Consider the following 19,985-nt stretch of genomic DNA (forward strand, 5'->3'; position numbering starts at 1 on the left):
TCAAGTTCAGGCTGATGGTTACTCATCAGTGCCAACATCTGAAGTAGGACTTACAACTGTTTTAAGACAACATATGGTGAAATGAGCAGATAATATCTGCTTCACATGAAACTAAAAAAATAAATTGCCAACTTCCTTCACTTCAGAACAGAAATACAAAGCATTTTTAATTGCCACCATGAATGCGTAAACTTCGGCTTACACCCGAAGCCAAAATGTTGAGTTTTCTTTCTTCTCTTTTCAGCATGGAATAAATCTATTACTTGTTCCTTTGCAGCCTACACATGCTGACACAGCTACCCACCTGAAGTGCGTAATACTTAAACTATTTAACAAAAATAAAAAAAAACAGCTACAAGACTCAACCTCAATAAAACCCTGCCATGATTTGCAGTTTTACATGATCTGATGCAATTTAATCCAGATACATTTTGTAATTGCTTCAGTACTTGCTATAATAAACCAGAATGTAAATTAATTATTTAAATCTTTAAATGCAGTAGGTAACAAAAATCAGCGAGTGGATTATTCTTCTTGATGAGAAGGAAGATCTGAGCCATAAAGGATCACACAAGATCTTTTACTTAGTTGTGCGATGTGAAGTAGCACTGATTCTCCAGACTGGACAGAAATCAGCACATGAAGAAAACACCCAAGATAGAAAAATGGTTTGAGTGTGAATTGAAGGCAGGTGTCAAACACACACAAGCCTATAGCAGTGAACTAAGATTTGATCTTTTCTGCTTCCCAAGAATGAAGATGGTATTATATGCAGTGAGTTAAGGACATACTTCCCTTGGACAATTATACAAAATGGTCACGCATAAACATGGAAGGCATTTGCCAAGAATACAGAGAAACCATAATGAACTGCACTTACTTTCTTTTTTCCTTTGCCACAGGTTTGGATTTTATGGAAGGCGCATCTGAAACCGTCGAAGGCAGGTCGTCTGCTTCCGAGTCCGAATCTAAAAACTCCACTCCTTTAATCTGCTTATTAGAAGGTGGGCGCTTTGGTTCTGGGGTCTCTGGAACCACAGTAACTGTGGAGAAACACAGGGTATCAGCTGGTGGAATAATAGTGTAGATTGTGACAAGGCAAATTTTCCCCCAATCTTGGTCACGAATAAACCACACGATGGCTCCCAGTCACCTAAATTTTAAAGGTTCACGGGCATCATTTCTGACAACTTCAAAACAATGTGCTGCAAACATACTGTAGCTCAGAGTATCATTTTGAGCACCTGAACAAGATTTGCCACAGCAAAGGTTGATTGAAACTTATTCAATCAACATTTTTAGCAGTCTGCTGTATCTTTTTGCTGGCATTTAACGGATTTCTCCCATAAAAGTGCTAGTCTGAGCATTCAAACGGTGATTAATTAAAATGTTATTGCATACAATGTGTACAGCAGCCCCCATCATTTATAATTCAACAGAATGGGGCATCATCGAAAGGGGTCAAGGTGACATACACAACCACTGACACATAGTATAACCGGTAGCACCCTAGATTGTAATTCTTATTAGCAAAGGCAATGTGAGGCACCCCAGGGGCTTGATACTACACTTGATCTTAGCCAAAAGGCCAAGAAAGGGCTTGATAATAATAATAATAATAATTATTATTTACACTTATATAGCGCTTTTCTAGACACTCCACTCAAAGCGCTTTACTGATAATGGGGACACCCCTCCACCACCACCACCAGTGTGCAGCATCCACCTGGATGAGGTGACGGCAGCCATAGTGCACCAGAACGCTCCCCACACACCAGCTATCAGTGGGGAGGGGGATGACAGAGAGATGGTGAGACTACCAGCACAGCTGGAACAGGACTGGACAGGAACGACACAGCTGTGACACACGTCTCAGCCTTAGGGTTTAGATTTCAACAAATATGATTTTAGCAAAGACGGAATATTTAAAAAAGATTTTAAAAATGCTGGCTGTTTCGTTATAGCTCCCTTTATGAAACTGTGAATTAACACGTCAGAAGAAAAAACCCCATGAGCCTCAAAGTACCCTGTTAAAGAAGAGCAGGTCACCAGCAGAATTTAGTCCTGGTTGACTAGGTTTTGAGTCTTACATCCTACATTTAAATCTAGATATTGATGATGGCTCCTTATTTACAATATAGCAGTAAACAGTGGCATTCAAACAACCGATTTTCCACCTGTCTGTGCATGTGCAGGCACAATGCTTGTCAAGGTGACTTTCAGACAATTACTGTAAATGAGAAGTCCCCTGACCAAGACTACAGGTCACATACTGACTCAAGATGTGTCTGAAGAATGTGGGAAGAAAAAGAGGTACCTATGGACAGCAGCTGGGCAACATCCTCTATCAGGACATTACATGTTGTATATGGACAAAGCCAACCCAGTGGACTCATCAATTAAACAACAACATAAACATTTCATTGCACTTGTGGATATGACAATCAACTCTACTCTACTCTCTACTAAGGTTAGGAGTGTGAACAGAGAGACTGTGAATTTAGTTTCCAGAGCCTTGGTTCAACATCTCATCCAAAGAGGGAAGAGCACCACCTTCTCGTCCCCCAACACCACTCACAGCAGCGACCTGGTTTCCCTTGGAGGTCTCCCACCCTGTCCTGGCTAGCCTCCTGGTTAGGTCAGGTGATAAAGTGGTGAGGATGCTACCACAAACACTCGATGTATGGCAAAAAAAAACCTCCGCATATCAGCACATACAGTACGTGTGCATACTGCATACACAGATATATACATGAGAGGCACAGTTTAAACGGGCACGCTATCTCATCACACGTGGTACATATCCCTGCAGGTCACAGGTCAACAGGTAGGGTTGTACAGCGGTTCATACAATAAACCTCACCTGAGCGGCTCCCCCTCCGCGTCCGCGGAATGACAGCGGGCCAGTGTACACTACCTCGATACCCCTACCCCCCACCGCCTAGTGACCCCAGCCTCCTCCAGTCGGTCACTCCGTTACCTGTTTTATTCTCTTTCTCAGAGTCCGGGCTTTCGGACCTGCACTCCTCCGCCAGCACCGCCGAGTCGGGTTTCCTCTTGTCCTTGGTGAAGCGAAATCGGTCCAAGTTGAATAAACTCATAATGGCCAGATGCGGTCTCCCTGTAGGGTTTTCTCCACTATTCGGCTCGGCTCTATTGTTACTTATATCAACAGTCTCACCACCTCTAGCCGCGGGTGATGAATTTATTTTCTAAGGGGAATAACCGATTTAATTATTTGATAATAGACTACTAAATACTGGATAAAGTTGTTGGCAGTGATACCACAATAAATGCCTCAGCAGAATTATAAACGAAGACTAAAAACCATTTTGCGGCATCCTTTCTACTATGCGCATGCACAACTGTTTCAACAGGAACAATAAAACAGTTTTCATCCCCTTAACGAAACATTAAAATCGATCCCCTATGATGACTCTATGCACAAAACATGTTTTATTTATTTGTTTGTTTTCAAAATTGGTTAATCTCCTGGATTATAAAACCGGTAAGAGACGCACAATTTCCCGCGAACCGGCTCTCTCCCCAGGAACAAACAAAATCAGATCCCATTGGAGAACCCTGAATCACGGCTAAACCAATCCAGACTGAGAAGAAATAGAAGTGGGAAGATTGTTCGCAACTGGTTACCGGCGTCCATTCTGATTCTACATGCTCGGTAATTAGTAACAAATACAGCAACTGCTGCTCTTTGGATCCAAAATGGCGTCAGAGATAACGATATTTATACTATATATATATATTTAAACCTATAGCTCCTTTTCACATGTACTAAAATTGACCATATGTTGTATGTACGTAAGGGAGCTAAATGAAAGAATAACAAAGCCCATTTCCTTTTCTTTTCTGTAACAATTACGCTATTTGTAATTTACTGACGCAATTTTGCCCGAACTGATCTGATTTAAAGAGTCTTCGTTTCATTGTCACGCCCTCGATTACTTTGTGAGCATCTGTCATACTTTTCTTCAATACATGCACACTGACCACAGCTGAATACTGACGGTCTTTCACCTTCCATGTTATTAAATCCTGCAACCTGCCTTGAACAAACCTGGAACACAAACTTAGGTGAAGTCAATCAGGTTTCATATTTTTGCAAATTGACTGACAGCATATGACACCTTGAGATTTATTATGCCCCTTTTAGGTGTGACACTGCTTCCTGTAGGCTTCTACCACTCTGCACACCTTATTTGATATCTTCCTTACTGTATGTTTTATAGCTAATACAAATTAATATAACAGACAAGAAGCCACAGATTTCTTGAATTCGATAGTGTTGAATCTTGAAAGAGAGACACCCTGTCTTCTCATAGCAACAATGTAGATGCTGTACCTTCAGCTCACACTGAAACATTATTTGAAAGGAAGATGGTTCAGCAATTATTATAAAGTTTGAACTTCAATCAACATGTGCACAGACTTTTGTCAACTGAACCTGAAATGCTTCTCGCAAACGGAAATTCTTGTGCTATGCAGGTCCTACTTTGGTCTTTTTCCCACCTGAGGATCTAAAAAGACCACATTAAAATGCACCAAAAAACATTTTCTGGTGTATATGTGAGTACTTAACACAACAATCACTGTTATTTATCCAAAGTACAGACACATCCCTCATATACAATCTGTGTACAGAGACTATAAGGTGTCTAAGACAAAGTCTTTTATTAGAAGCTCTGCACTCACTGGTAAGTTAAAGGCATTGACTAGCTTTCAGATACGCACCCTGTCATCTCAGTGTGGCCCTGAAGAAGACACGGTCTGGCTCTGAGCATTTCTCTCAGATCAAGTGTCCACTAGGTGACACACTTTAGTAACAAAGCTGTCATCACTCTGGCCTTCATGTGTGTGCTTTCAGGGAAAATAAAAAAAATATGTTATTTGACAAAAGAATTTATAAGCATCATACAATAATATTCTAATGCATATAAGCTAATACATGTGTATGCTTTTAGAATAGAGTACTCTTAGTACTGCAAGCAGAAGACATTGAAAAGGGTGGTTGGTCAGTGTCATTTCCCTACATCTTTTCACTTACAGATTTTGTGCAGAAAGTAACTGTATTAATATAACAAAAGAGAAACTCAACTAATATTTACTAATATTAATTGATTTAATTACGACTTATATTCAAGGCCATCAATGCTTCACACAGTTTCACATCAGGAGATTAGAAGAATTCTGGAACACATTCTAATGTGTCCTGTGGAAACAAATTGTTGATCCCATTAGGACTAATAGTTTAGAGTTACAAATGATCACAGAGAGCCTATCGCTTGGCAAAAGCAGGCCTGCAGATCCTGCCAGAGAATCAGCACCTGTTTGCTTATGTTTCAGTTAGGGTGCCCTGCTAACAGTGTCCACATTAGTCTTGGTTCAGAGATTGCAATTTAAAAATCACTAAGTCAAGGTCTCACCCACAAGCATCCTCTGAGCTGCCTTTCACGCTAATGCAGCATGGCACTGGAGCCATGAGGTGGAGTCCTCAAATGTTCCTTCCTTCTTCGAGATCTTACTGACATAAGTGGCTCAATAACTCCATAATCTAGAAAAGTGGTTTAGGGTTTAGGTACAGAAAATTTAGGATTAGTGTAAGTTTAAAGGTTTAATATAAATGTACTATATAACACTTCTCTCAATACTTAAAAGAAAAAATGCTATCTGCATTGTATTTTCTCTACAGTATGTCTTTTAATAATCAGATTTAAAACACTTTGAACCCAAATAAATGTACCCTGCTGAGTCAGTGAAGTTGGAGCAGGACTGGAGAAGCTGGAGTCCAAATATTACACAATTATATAATTATGTTTAATATTTATGTTCTATACTCAGCATCAACTATCATGTTTGAACAAGGATTTTTATTTTATTTTTTTAGTTGGTGTGTCGTTAATTCTCAGTGTAATTCTGTCTTGCACAGGTAAAGAAAAATGCCGGAATAACATTTATGACATGTTGCTCTTTTGTCTCTTCTGGGAGTGGTGTACCAATTCCTTTTAATATTGGTGAGTTGAGGCTGTGGGACTCTTGTGTTCTGCCATTAAGAAAAGTCTGTGATTCAGTAAACACCTGGGCGTTTGAATGAGCTTCCAGATTGTCATTGTAAAGGGAAATTCTTAATTTTAAGTTCAAAAGGGATAAGGACAAACCAACTTCAATCTAATTTTCAGTGATTACTGATGTTCACCTTTGTTTCACATTTCGTCTCCGGTATCCCTCCTCCACCCACCCTTCCGCCTGTGCGGCTGCCCCTTGTTCACTCCTCCTCCTGCAGGGGGTCCCAGCCTCCTTGTCCTAAGGCCAGGGTTTTTGTTGTGAATGTTTCTTGTATTTAATATATTGTATATATTGTATTTAAGTATAAAATATTATTTTAAGTATTTTAAGAATAAAAAGCTTTGGTTGAACCAGCTTGGCTGGGGGCTATTTTATTCTGTAGAAAATCTACTTCCATTCATATTTTTGTATAAAAATAAGTGATTGCTACTGATTGCTTGAATATATACAAATACGTGTTGTTGCATGTTTGGGAAGAAACTGCAAATTAAGCTAATTTTTGGCACTGTTTGAAAAATATAATACTTCTTTTGGGTTAACCTACACAACTAAGTTTAATGCAATGACAGCCACTCACAGTCTAAGAGACCTTCAATGCCTTAAGGCCTTGAGAACTTCTACGTTCCCGATGGTGCACCACACAATGATAGATGGTGACTCAAATTAGTCAGGCAAGAAATAACAGCACAGTTCATGACGGTGCAGACAGTCCCAGTGCTTTTGCTGTGAGAATTTTTTTTTCTTTCCTAATGAAATCCAAAACCAGTCAGATTTGTTTAAAAAAAGAGACACCCATCAGAGCACATGTAAATTAAGTTTGCAGAAGAGTGGCAATCATCCTATCTGGTAAGCCCATACTGTTCCACTGAAGCGAAGGGGATTAAACATGATTTTAGCAACGGAAACAGAGATGTGGATTTCAGGCACCTCCCTACTAACCAGGCCCAAAGCATCTGTGGTTCCACAGAGCAGCATTCAGCATTTTCTGGTAGAGTGTGAAGTCAACACTGCCATTCAGCAGTCACGAGTCTAGAAAGATCTCTGCCTCAACAGAATAGTTACCTCTTAAAACTAATTGCCAAGTTGTGATGTACAGCGTGATACACACAAGAACCTTGCAAAAGTGTTCTCTTTTCCACCCCTACCCTCCACTGATAAAGATTTTATAAAACTTGTCAGACCCTGTTTTTGATTCCTTGAAGTCTTTTAGATGCAGTAGATGTAGCTGCACTTGACACAGTGGGAAGATCAGATGTTATTCTGTGAGCCTCAGACTCAGGGCTTCCAGGAATGTGAGGTCCTATGGGTTAGCAACACAAATGTGCAGTGGGTCTCCATCCAAGAAACAATGATACCTATTGATTAGTACACCATTTTACTTTTGTTTTCACAACACACTACTCTGAAAGTGCGACACACTGTCACGTTCATAAATGGGCTCTATTTAGGACTTTTGTCAAAAACCAACCTTTGCTTTTCTGTTAAAAAGACACAGACCCATGAAACAAAATATCAAAGAGCTCCCTGTGGAATTTATGAGGGTAAAGAGCCCCATAACATCACTCTGCAATAAACTTTTTTTTACCAAATAAACTTAAATTCAGCCCTGTGTTACACCATAACTACAATCAACATAAAATACGAGTATGTTTCAGTTAATAAGGCTTCAAGAGATCCCACATAGCTGAAGATACCTTCAATATTAAGGTCTCAGTAAATGCAGAAAACTGGTCCAAAGAGACACAGGCACACAAGACCCAGGGTCAATCCAGTGCCAATTTCCTGGAAACAAGATTTTCTGCACTTTGCTATCTTTTTAAGAGACCAAAGAGATGACCGTCCTTTATTACATATTTGGATATGTAACACAGTAGGTAATTCAATTTGAACCGCATACAACGGCACATTGAACCAGAGTTCATCCATGTTTCTAGGTGTGAAGTAATTAGAAAGTGCAAGACTCCATCTCCATCACAGGACATACAGCTGGATGAACTGGAACAACTGGGGTAAAGAAAGCTCACCCATAACAGCAGGGACTCACCAGTTATTAGTCTAGAGATTTATTCACCATACTATGTTGTCTCCCCATGCAACACGATGCATAACTAATGTTGATAAATCAGCAGGAAATTAAGGAATGTGATGTGAAATTACTGTGTCTATTTACTGTAGAGTAGACAGGGTTCATAGTCTTATTTCAAAGTTTCAGAATTCCTCCTTCATTCCGATATTTACAAAGGTCAACAGCATTATTAAGCCAACTTGATTTTGGTGACACATTTAATTTCCTTTTTATTTTATTTATATTAATAAAAGATATAACATCATATAAGGACATTTAAAATGTCTTATCCTTATTACATTTAGATGGTCTCAGACAAATTCAGCTTTTTTCAGACAACAGAAAATTAATAAAGATTTGCATGACAGAAAAAAAGAATATATACTGTATATAATTATTGAGAAGACTTTTTTTGCACTCGCTAGGTGATGGAAATCTCCCCAAGGCTTCTTTGTGAATGGAACTCCTTTCACAGACCTCTGCTGGACTGGAGGTCAGAGTTCATTCCCAGTCCTCAGCTGAAGGGGTTTTCAGTCAGTGTCTGAGAAAGGTTTTTAGGAAAGGAACACAGAGTAACCATCTTATTTTATTAGCAAACATGAACTTTAGCACAAAGAACAGGTTTGGGAAATGAAACTCTTCAGCTGTAGTGTTCAGAACCCAAGGAAAAACTAATCTGACCTGATTTAATTTTTTTTAGGATTAAATCTCTGGGCCATCGGTCTATGGTTATTTCAACATTCATGTGAAAACAAATTAGATTTTTTTTTGGTATTATCTCTATACCTGAAATGCATGTATTGACAGGCTTTCATGTGGAAGATCCTCTGTTGCCCCTCATACCTCAGGGACAATGGAAACAGCCAAAAATAGGGAAACATGTTTTCTCATTCCTGGAGATGTGTTATGGGATTTTTTTTCAGTTGAATTTACTTCTTTTGAAGAAAAACGGTTGCAAAATATACCTTGAAGGAACAAAAAGTCTTTGCATGTTTCCTGTGGGAAAAAAAAGAAATATTAATAGTTTTGCTCCTTTCTCTGCCTTTCATGTTTTTTCCCTGTTGTTTTTCATTAGCACTTTCTGGTTCTATCTGTATTCCTCTTCTTTAGTTATGCTTGACTGTGCTGTTTTATTTAAGAAGGGGGGCTCCTGCTCACATTTTTTTTTCTCAATCGTGAGAAGAGGCTGTTTCCAGCAGTGTACAGTGCTCAGGCCTGACGCCAGCCACCGAGAGGACAGCCGTCATGGTGTCTGAACAGTTTTGTCACTATGGATACCTATATAATTTAGACCCCGACCATAAAGAAAGGAGGAACAGTGACATTAAATTTAATCAGGTTTCTACATCTTATGGTTTCCCGCTGTGACACATAGCTACATCGCTTACTGAAATATGCTAGAGCTGCTGGATGGTTTTGGTTATTAAATATCTGTCCTTTAAAGTCCTTTGCTTGCAAGAGCAAAGAGCAATGGAAGCTCTTTATATAAATACTTCTGCAAGCAAACATATTTTCAGATATTTCTGAAAGCACGATCACAATTGTAGTTGGCTTGAGGCTTATTTTATGCAGCCCTGGAACAGATGCTAATGGGACCTTTTAAAAAAAAAAGTCTTGTTGCTACTCAAGTGCGCCAGTGGTTGGGCAGAAAAATGCTAGCCTACGTCCACACAGCCCTTGCAACCCAGAGGGTTAGAAAGTAGTGCATGTAAACGAATGAGGAGTGAGGAACACGATTCTTCTTTAGTTCTGCTGGCAGTCAGATTGTTTGCTGAAATCTGACCCTCTTTTTTCCAGCTGCAGCTTCTTTGTGGATCTTAGCTTGTTGCTTATCGTGAGCCTCCCGGCAATAATGACTTATAACATTCATGTGAGCAGGCACTCCAACAACAGCTTCATGGCCTCAGCCTCTTGCACCCTTCCTGTTGCTTATCCCAGCTCGCCCAAAGAGGAAAAAAAACAAACTCCCAGCCCAGCAATCTCTGAGACACTTACAGGTCTTGGAACACTGGCAGGTAATATGGTAGGAAAGGAGTTCTGCTCCTTTTGTTAGATCTTAAACACAGCACTGTGCCTGCATCCTCCGAGATCACTGTGCATCCCTGCAGCTACGGCTGAGAGGAATGCAGTGACAATGGAGCACGGTATGAAGGGGCTGCAGAAAATGAAGCCCACCTGAGAGGTGATGTCTGCAGAGGACAATGTGATAGACCAGGGATCACCGCCCTGGAGCCCAGGGTCATATGCTACATGACATCTAATGGCCTGACCCTCCACACGCAGTTGCCCGGAGGAAACGTGGAGTCGCCCCCTGAGCTGTGCCTTGTATGCGTGTGTACAGAAGCCTGGGTGGGATACAGTTCCATTCTATCACGGGGGGGAGGAAAATTTGATCTATTGTGGTATCAAACTTTAAAGCAGCATCTGTGGAATGGGAACATTGCTTTGGCTTCATTAAGTCAGAATTCGCTTTGTCACTAAACACATTGCCACAATCTCCTAGGAGAAATTAGTCGCTAAAGTAACATTTTTGCTTTATTTCTCACTACACAATCGTAAGGCAGAATTAATACATTTTTTTGTAACTGCTTTTCTGAGTTGATAAAATAATTTAATTATTATATGATTAAAAAAAATTAATGATCGATTCAGGTCCTTTAAATAAAACTCGAAAAATTAGTGACTTTTTAAATCATACTCATTTATGTTGAATCAACTAAACTGACAACTATTTAATTGCCAGTTAAGTTAAAAAGCTGCTTTTACTAAGGTCATATTACATTTTGAGATATTGGGTAGCTGTTATGATCCCCAGAGATGGTCTCCAAAGGTCATTAATTCTTCCCAGAGAAGTTTGTAGTAGCAGGACACACCCAGACCAATACAACTCTGGGCAAGTGCCTTTTAAAATTCCTGTATGTTTAAAAAAGAAAAAAGTCATGAACTATCCCAATCTATTTTATCTCTCTGTTAAAATTTGGTGTTCAGCTGTCTCACTCGTTCACTGAATCCCAGTAAAACCAAAGAACAGACTTCTATGGGAAAAAATAATTACTTTCAGTTTCCATGTACTGTACTTTGTTACGTGTACATGTTGTTTCGTGTGGGTTGTTAATTGATGTGCAGTACTTAAACAGTTCGAGCACCAGGTGAACAAACTTGATAAAAATAGTATCTGAAAGGTGCCTCATGCAGTGACCTGTAATTCCATGTCCCACACTTGGATGTGTAAGTCCTTTGCCTTGAGTTCTTCATTCCCTTACTTTTATTGAATACAGCCTGTCACAGTATTTCTTTACTGATCTATTTTTTCTGAGAAACTGTAAATAATACTCAGTGCTGCTGTTCAGGTTAGAGGAACTGTATTGACACATACAGTACAAAACAAACAATATGAACCAGGACATTTACATATTTAAGCATCTGATCTTAACTGTTTTAAGTTAATGTTTGACCTTTTATAAGATATGGTTTCCATGTACTTTTTCCTTGGTTGGGCAAAGTCAGGATAACATAAGAGATCTAAAGCTCTACGTGTTAGGCTACACGTGACATTTTTACATTACCCTTGTCCCTGAGAAAAAACATTTTAAGCCTTTCAAATTTGTTACAGTCCACACCTGCTATATTTAGTTTTAAAAAACTATGCACAAAACAACCATATATCATATAGACTGACTTCTGAAAATACGCATGACAAAAAATGACAGAAAAAGTATTCCACAAACTCCAAAAAACTGTTTTTCAAGAAAGTAATTTCCTGTGTGTTAGCACATGACAATTTGTATGTATAGTATACAGTACGTGCTGCATGTCCCAGTGAAACAAGTCCATGTTTGTTGTCAGGGGAGCTTCATCTTGCCTTTGACAAGAGATTCAACTCAGTCTTGGTTTAACTTGGACATTGTGTGATCATGTCCACCCACCAGCATGTTCAACAGGGTTCAGGAGGCACAGTCTCACTGCCCAGACCCATCTTCATACTCAAAACCAGCAGTAAGCACCGTGGCTCGGTGTGAACAGTCAGCAACTTTATGAAGTCCACCAGCACATCTTTTTGAAGTCTATATTTCCTGTGTTCGGAAACGCGATGAGGCAGGACACATTCACAGTGTGGTCTCCAGACCGTGGACCACCTGTCAGTAGAAGTAAGACAAAAATATTATTAGTTGTCAGTGATGCAATTATTCAATCAGTCAATCAAACCACTGTAGAAGAGGAAATAAAAAATACTGTTTGAAAGGAATTGAAAGAAAAATAAGTATGTGAAAAGGCAGCACAGTGAAACATCGGTTAGCATTGCTGCCTCACAGCACTGTGGCCATGGGTTCAATTCCTGGGGTGTTACCTGTGTGAAGTTTGTATATCCTCCCTGTGTTTGCATTGGTTTCTTCCAGGTGCTCTGGTTTCCTCCCATAGTCCAAAGACATACTGATAGGTTAATTGGCTTCTGGTGTGGTGTGTGTGTGTGTGTGTGTGTGTGTGTGTGTGTGTGTGTGTGTGTGTGTGTGTGTGTGTGTGTGTGTGTGTGTGCATTTGTGAATGGTGGCCTGTACAGGGTGTATCCTGCTTTGTGCCAGTTGCTTGCCGACACAGGCTTCAGCTTCCCATCCAACCCTAAATTGGAAATTGGATGAAACAGTTGCAAAATGGGTGGATAAGTACACAAAAACCATTTTTAACAGTTGCAAAAAATCAATCAGCAGTTAATCAATAGCACATGTAAAAGCACCCAGGAATGAATCCTTGTAATTTTTTTAAATGTTTGCCTTAAGCTTCTTCCAATTAGAGCAGGAAAAAAAACTGAAACAAGTGGTGCCCCAGAGACATGGAAACCCTAATAGTGCATTTAGGTACATTAGTCAATCCTAAGTGAAGATGACTAAATCAGAAACTCCTAGGGCTTGGACTTTGGCAATCCAGCTGTTAACATGGGTAAGCTGTTCATACAACAGACACCTTAGCAGCAAGATGTGACTCTTCCATGCATACTATGCATAAATCCTTGTGCCCTGGTTCCATAGCCTAACACAGAAAACCACACCATGCGGCACAAGATTTAGAATCTTAAATCTGTCCATATTCCTGTTCAAGTTCTCAGCAATCAGAAGGTTCCTGATCTGTCACTCCGAGAATAAAGACAGATCAACATCCTTATTGAAAACTGGAGTTTGTTCTCCATTGCTCACTAGTTTAAAGTTTAAAATGCAGAGTCAACATTCTTTACACCCCCGATGTGTGCAGTGAGTGTTAAAAAAGGCATCATCTTCAATCTCATATGGAGAAATAGACTGTTTTTCATGCTTTTGTCTGCAAAAAGAAAGATTCTGAAACCAGGCGGACAGTGAAGATTCTGCTCTGAAAAACAATTCATTTACAAGACACATCAATACTGAGCAAATCTTTCAGTTAAGTTCACCACCCAAACCAGTGTTGTTCTATCTTTCATCTGTTTAATATTTGATGTATTTTGCCTTTCACACAGCAACTACAGGATTTAAAAAAGCCAAATGTTTGCTAAAGCTAGGCAAAACACCACTGAGACATTATTCAAACTACAGCTGGTTATGTACATGCGATCTTATACATGAGAAATATACTAAAAGTTGTACAAAGATTCACATCTCTTCTTTCTTTGCTAAACTGTTCTCTTTCAGGAACTCTACCTATTCCATTTAAATAACTTTAGAATATTGATCTGGAATGCTGGGGACTGTGTCCGCATCCTCTGGGATCCCAGTTCCCTCTCCTGCTGCAATCGTGACAGAGAGGAATGTGTTGATCACAACGCTTGGTGTGAAGAGACAGTGCTGATGTGTGAGCCACCTGAGTCCTGCTAAAGAAGACAAAGTGACGGCGCAGAGATCATGAGCCCAGAACCCGGGGTCACATGCTCAACACGACACCTAATGGGCCTGTCATTCCAAACCCCAGCTCTCCTGAGGAAGCTTGGCGACATGATGCACCAATCTCTAAGGTACCACGTCTGGTATTTCATCTCAGTGCAAACTCCCCTGCTGGGCTAAATTATTAGGGAATTAATTGCCATTATCTCAAACCCCCCTGTGTAACCAGGAATCTTCTCTTGCCAAAAATTAATTAATTTAAAAGAATCCCTCATTTCAACCATGTCGGCTTCTTCCCAATTGCTTCTGGTGATCTTAGGAGAAATGTAATCTGGTCAGCATTTATCATCAAACTTGATCCCACATGCACAGCAAAATGTCCACGTAGCACAGGAATGCACAACATTTTTATCTAGATTTGTATGTTTTCATTGTGTTTTGATTTAATGATTCATGATGAAGTCATGATCTGAAACATTTTAAAATGTACATATCCTTTATATTTCTGTTTCCATAAAATGAGTGCTTTTCTCTGAGTATGTACTGAACACAAATATTTTTTGCTCATGAGAAAGACCATGATTAAGATTGTACAATTTAATTTGAAAAGGAGTTCTGTATATAGAGGTATGTAAATGGTCACAATAAAGTTAGGTGCATATTGATTCTGCTTGATCTAAACCTAGGAAGAAATGGACTGAAGCTTGAGGTTTGCTCCATGATACCTCCAAATCAATTTAAGGAAGACAGGAAAGCTCATTTACTTGAAAAGCAGGTTTTTATCTTGATGTGTGGCTTTGATGGTCTGTGGCAAAGACACCCAGACAGAAATGCATTGTATGAGAAAATGCTTAGAAGCTGACTTACTTAGATAGAGGATGTCTTTTCAATTACTAAATAGTACATCATTAAGAAATGACAGAGAGCCCTTCCAAACAAGCAACGATAAAAGTATTCTTCAGACCACAGCCCACCTCAACATAATTTCCAAACACAGATGCAGGAAGGGAAACTACACAGTGTTCCACAACCAATTCTCAAACAGATATGTACAGTAATTAAGTAGAAAATGGCAAATGACCATGGTCATGCAATGGAAATAAATCTTTAAGCAAGATATAAAGACAACTACTAGTAATGATGATGATAATAAAAACATCAGTTGTTTGTTGAACCTACAAAATGTATGTTAACCAAGTTGAAAGGAACAGAGATGATTTATATTTTAGATTTAAATCTAAACATTCAGCAAGCCTTTAATACACAGTCTCAGTAGGGTTTTATGTTAGAAATGTGACATGTGAAGTACAAAGCCCTATACAGTATCAATGCATGGATGATCTCCCTAGCTGCGAGGGACTGGTTCTTAGTGTATTGTGATTATACCCACAGTGGTATGAAATTGACCTTCCATTTAATCATGATTAAATAACTCTTTTGTTGTGTTTTTTTTTCGCTGCAGTAGGCTCTGTCTTCACCTACCTGTGGACCTTCAACAGCATGATTGCATTGCTACAGTTTTTTCAGCCCTCACGGGAGTAGAGGAGATCAATGCTGTTTCCTGTTATTCATTTCTTGCTGGTTTTGTACACAGTCCCGCACATTATGAAAGATACTCAGCCACTGGCACTCACATGTCAAGAAGCCTTGCTCAACCATGACACCATGACAGAGTGGGCCCAAAGCAGTCAGTCTTCAGCACAAATGTGAATTTAACCGTAGGGGAAACACAGCCACATAGAATAAAACCAACAAGTTGCCTGGAAATGGAATAGCTGGAATAGAAAGAGGACTATAGCTTTGAGTGATATTTCACTTCAGGTGTCGTAGGTCTTGATTCACAGTATTTGAAATGACAGAGGTTTGATAGTTTAGCTGCCTCCATAATGTGGATCTACTGTTTCTCATGGCTTCCCCAGATCGGAAATGAATTAGCAATACAGAAGTTTAAAAGCCTTAGATTGTAGCTGCAAGATCAGATGAAATTATTTGGCATACGTATATTTTTTACAAAATTGAACTTACCACACAAAAATATGAGGGTTTTCTGTTTAAAATGTCCCTTAAAACATGTCCTTCTTTGTGTAGATTATATCTTATCTAGATAAAACAATTAACTGTATTTGAGCACAAGCAAAAATAATGGGTGTCAGCCCATGAACACATCAGATAAATTCAGTTGTGATTCCTGAGAGTTTGAAAGCCGTATTGCATTCTGATTTTTCTGCATTCTGATTATCTTAGACTGAAACAAGACATTTTTATGATATATTGAAATCTTTATTTCAGACAGGCATGTTTGCAGAGGCATTCTAAGAGAACATTCTGATTAAATATTTCAGCCCAAGAACTTTGAGGAACTGTTGACCACCTTACTATCTATGTAATATTTTTTCTAGCCCCCCTCCCAAAAATAAATGTTACCCACCATGCTGAAAATGTTACACTTTTTAACGTATTTACTCACTGCGGTCTTAATTTGTGTCTATATAAAGGAATAGCGAGGTAAACTCTGAATGTTAGTCATGTCAAAACTAAAACTACATGATTCCACCAAGGCAAAACACTACTCACCGCACATGAAAATAAAATGACATTACAACCCATGAAATTACCCAAGGAGCATTCTGGTTTCCTTCACCTGGCTAGTTCATTTTGCCCTAGTCCAAGAATCTTTCCACAATTCATTCCTTGTTCGTGATCTCATAACCATACCAAATACATTTGAAACAAAAAATCACAGTTTGTAAAGGTCTAAATTTTGCTTAAAAACAAATGTGTTGACAAGTATTTTCATAATCTCTTGTCAGTTTATAAACTATAATTCTGTGGGCGTCTCTAAATATCCTTTCTATCAGGAGAAAAAAAACTGGATGCGTTGGCGACAGTCTCTCCTTCATTGTGTGCCTGTTATTTTTTTTTTTCCCATGTTGCTCCTGGTATTGGATGTCACAAAGGAAGGAGCCTCCTGTCGGAGTGACAGGCTCCTCTCAGTCAGGGAGCTAGACCTAGGCTAATTCAGGGCAGGAGAGTTTAATTAAACTGGGCCACAGATAGTCTCCTTGGTAAAGAGAGTGTGGGAAGAGAATGTGTCGAAAGAGACATGCTCCTCACTGTGTGCTCTTTGTTGTCGTGCTGCAACTAAAATATTGTGGGAATTCCCATAGAGCCAGTGAAGAACTGCATTAGAAAAAGCCCATAAAACAGGAGTGCAGCCAATCCGAGTTACTGTAGCTCACAATCACATCAAGCCCTACTAATCTATTGCATTACAGCTGTATGTGAGGTCCTGTAAGTCTATTACTTCTTTTCTCATCTTGATAGAAGCGATTTTACAGCGACATTGCTGTGAAAATGAACCTATAAAAAAACATTTCAGGAGAAATCGCATTACTGACCACCGTATACAAACCACAGTTGACACGTCCATTACTTGCAATACAAAAGCTGGGCTTGGTGCTTCAAAGCACATGGCTCTGGATTTTCATCTCTAGTTTTTATTTACTCCCAAGAAGCAAACTGGCACCAAAGGCTGCTTGAGGTTTTCCGTGAGGATTTTCTCATGAAACACTGCCCTGCTCTGATCCACTACTGTGACTCTGGTTTTGCATGAAAAGGGGAGTTTCCTGGAACAGTGAAAAATGCCCTGGGGATGGAGAAGTGTCACAGGGAACTGCTTGAACAAACTTCCGTAACATACCATCTAGCTTTCTTTTAAAGTGAATGTAATTCATCATCATGTGTTGCATGAGAACATTTCCCTGATGAGTTTTGGGATTTTCTGTTAAAATAATAAAAAGGCTTCAAAAGGCATGTATTACATTTTACATGCAGAAATCGAAACTACTGCGCATGTTACAGAAACACTAGCAATGATATGTTCTGTTCTGAGCTTTTGGAGCCACAGCCCAAAATGCTTTATAAAATTCACAAAGTGTATAATCCAGTATGTAAGCAGCTAATTAATGAGAACAAGTTTCATCTTGGAAAATTGCACTAATTAGTAAAAAGTGGACTAGAAACTATATAGTACTGTCTCGTAAGCCGGTGTCACCTCCATATACAAGATTATAGTACTGTATGTAATATGGTGTCTGATGTGTATAAACATATAATCAATTATATGTGGGACCATTAGTGGGAATAATGTATAGTAGAAAATGTGCAGCTCTTATTTACAAGACGCTCAGCCTGGTTCATTGTCCCTCCCCTGCTGTTTCGGTTAATTCCCTCAACACAAACAGTACCTGAGCATTGATGCACCTGTTAAATCATGACTCAGTCTTGATTCCACTGTACCACTTGTGCACAGGTCCCTTGTCTGTTGTCCCTCCTGCTGCTCAGTATGTGAGCATTAATGTAATTTAGAATATCGTGTCCTGCATGAATAGCTTTTTAAATTAACAATGTTTGACAATGGAAAGGCTGTTTAGAGTGCGGATATATTCCTGAGAGTCTGTTTCCCTTCATGCCGCAGTCTTGTGCTCAACATGGAAGTTAATAACTGAGGTTTGGGAGTGATGACAACAACAAGTCGATCTCACCCAGCTGTTCCTGATCATAATCATTAATAAATTAGCTACAAACATTTAACTCAAACACCTCTGTATGCATTTTGTCTCCTGTATTCCTCCTCCACCCCATCTCCACCTGCCGCTTCCAGGTATTCAGCTCAACCCCTTGAAGACTTTAAGATTCATGGCTCCTCATCTAATAATGTTACAATATTGCAATACTGTTGCCTTTCAAGCCAAGCATGACAAAGGCTTGTAGTTCTTTACAGCAGAATGGGATAGTTTTGAGGAACTGTTCTTTAGTTCTTCAGTAGGGACAGTTGTTGTCTCAAGATGCAATTACTGTTTGCCTTGCAGAGAAATGACAGGGAACTGTGGCAGCTTTTACTGTATTGTTCTATTTCTTCTTTACACATTCTGGGCATGAAGGATGAGGAATACAACCGAAGTATTCCAAATGGAATCAATTGAGAAATCAGTTCTCACAAATTAACTTTTAAGGCAGATGTCAAATTTTACCTTGCGGTTAACCTTTGCTAAAACCAAGCTTTTTTGCCTGTAGTTTAAGCCACACCACATTTGTCATTTTGCCAGGGGGTAAAGCAAGAGCCTTTACCCATCATTCTGCACTGATGTTATCATGTGTGAGTAACTCTTCTTCGTTAATATAAATAAAATGAGACACACCCCATGTTAAAGTGCCAGGTTATTCAAAACAAGCTGTTCAAAATGTGCACTGCCTATACAGAACATCTTCCTTTGAGCTCACTACTGTCTCTCGTTGTTGTTTTGGTGCTCAGAAAAAAATGAAATAATGGTCTGAGGGATTTTGAATTTTTTCTATCAGAAAAAGGAAGTTCAGGTACAGACAATTAAATGAATGCAAGCTGTTTTGTTTTAATCTCAACAAATAATAATGGAATTACGCATCACTTTGCACAAAATACTTGCAATTTTTAAAGCCAATTCTGTGCTGCTAGCTACTTTAAAATAATTTCTTATTCACAGACGATAATGACAACAAACACACTCCCATGACATGATGAATCTAACAAATTGTCATTTTGTTTGATTCAGAAAATCTTGCTTGCTAAGTGGTACTTAGAGTTCTAAAGCTACAAGCAACGTAATTTTAACCCTAATACATAAACACCACATTACATGTCAATTACAGCAAATTTGTTTAAATTTGTACGCAAACACCCAGTGCACTCTACACACAAACACACATACAGACAATTACAAGCAGAGGGACCAGTGTGACTATATCTGTATAGCTGTTGGATAAACAAGGATCTAAAATTACTTACTTCTACTTTCAAAGATCCGTAACATCTACCAGATAGGAGAAGCTGCAACAGATGATGGGTTTAGTGAGACTGAGATGGACTCTCTGGTCAGTTCAGAGTACAGTGTGGCAGGAGGCTCTCTTAACTACTCTCCCAGGATGATACCCCTCAATCTGTGTTCTGGACCGTG

General features: G+C 39.2%; 2 protein-coding genes across 2 annotated transcripts in view; both read right to left on the bottom strand.

Annotated features, from left to right (window-relative positions):
• Nucleotides 1–3,606, bottom strand: part of smarcad1a (SNF2 related chromatin remodeling ATPase with DExD box 1a) — a 37,193-nt gene extending 33,587 nt beyond the window's left edge. Inside the window, exons 1-2 of the mRNA XM_015340429.2 lie at nt 2,981–3,606; nt 881–1,043 (exon numbers count right to left, since the gene is read on the bottom strand). Of these exons, the coding sequence (XP_015195915.1) occupies nt 881–1,043; nt 2,981–3,101 (284 nt within the window). The 5' untranslated portion in view covers nt 3,102–3,606. The remainder of the gene's footprint in view (nt 1–880; nt 1,044–2,980) is intronic.
• Nucleotides 3,607–11,491: 7,885 nt separating this feature from the next.
• grid2 (glutamate receptor, ionotropic, delta 2) overlaps nt 11,492–19,985 on the bottom strand; it is a 595,344-nt gene continuing 586,850 nt past the window's right edge. Inside the window, exon 16 of the mRNA XM_015340421.2 lies at nt 11,492–12,282. Coding sequence (XP_015195907.2) covers nt 12,253–12,282 — 30 coding nt within the window. The 3' untranslated portion in view covers nt 11,492–12,252. The remainder of the gene's footprint in view (nt 12,283–19,985) is intronic.

This window comes from Lepisosteus oculatus, chromosome 3, assembly GCF_040954835.1.
Source record: "Lepisosteus oculatus isolate fLepOcu1 chromosome 3, fLepOcu1.hap2, whole genome shotgun sequence".
Taxonomy (NCBI): domain Eukaryota; kingdom Metazoa; phylum Chordata; class Actinopteri; order Semionotiformes; family Lepisosteidae; genus Lepisosteus; species Lepisosteus oculatus.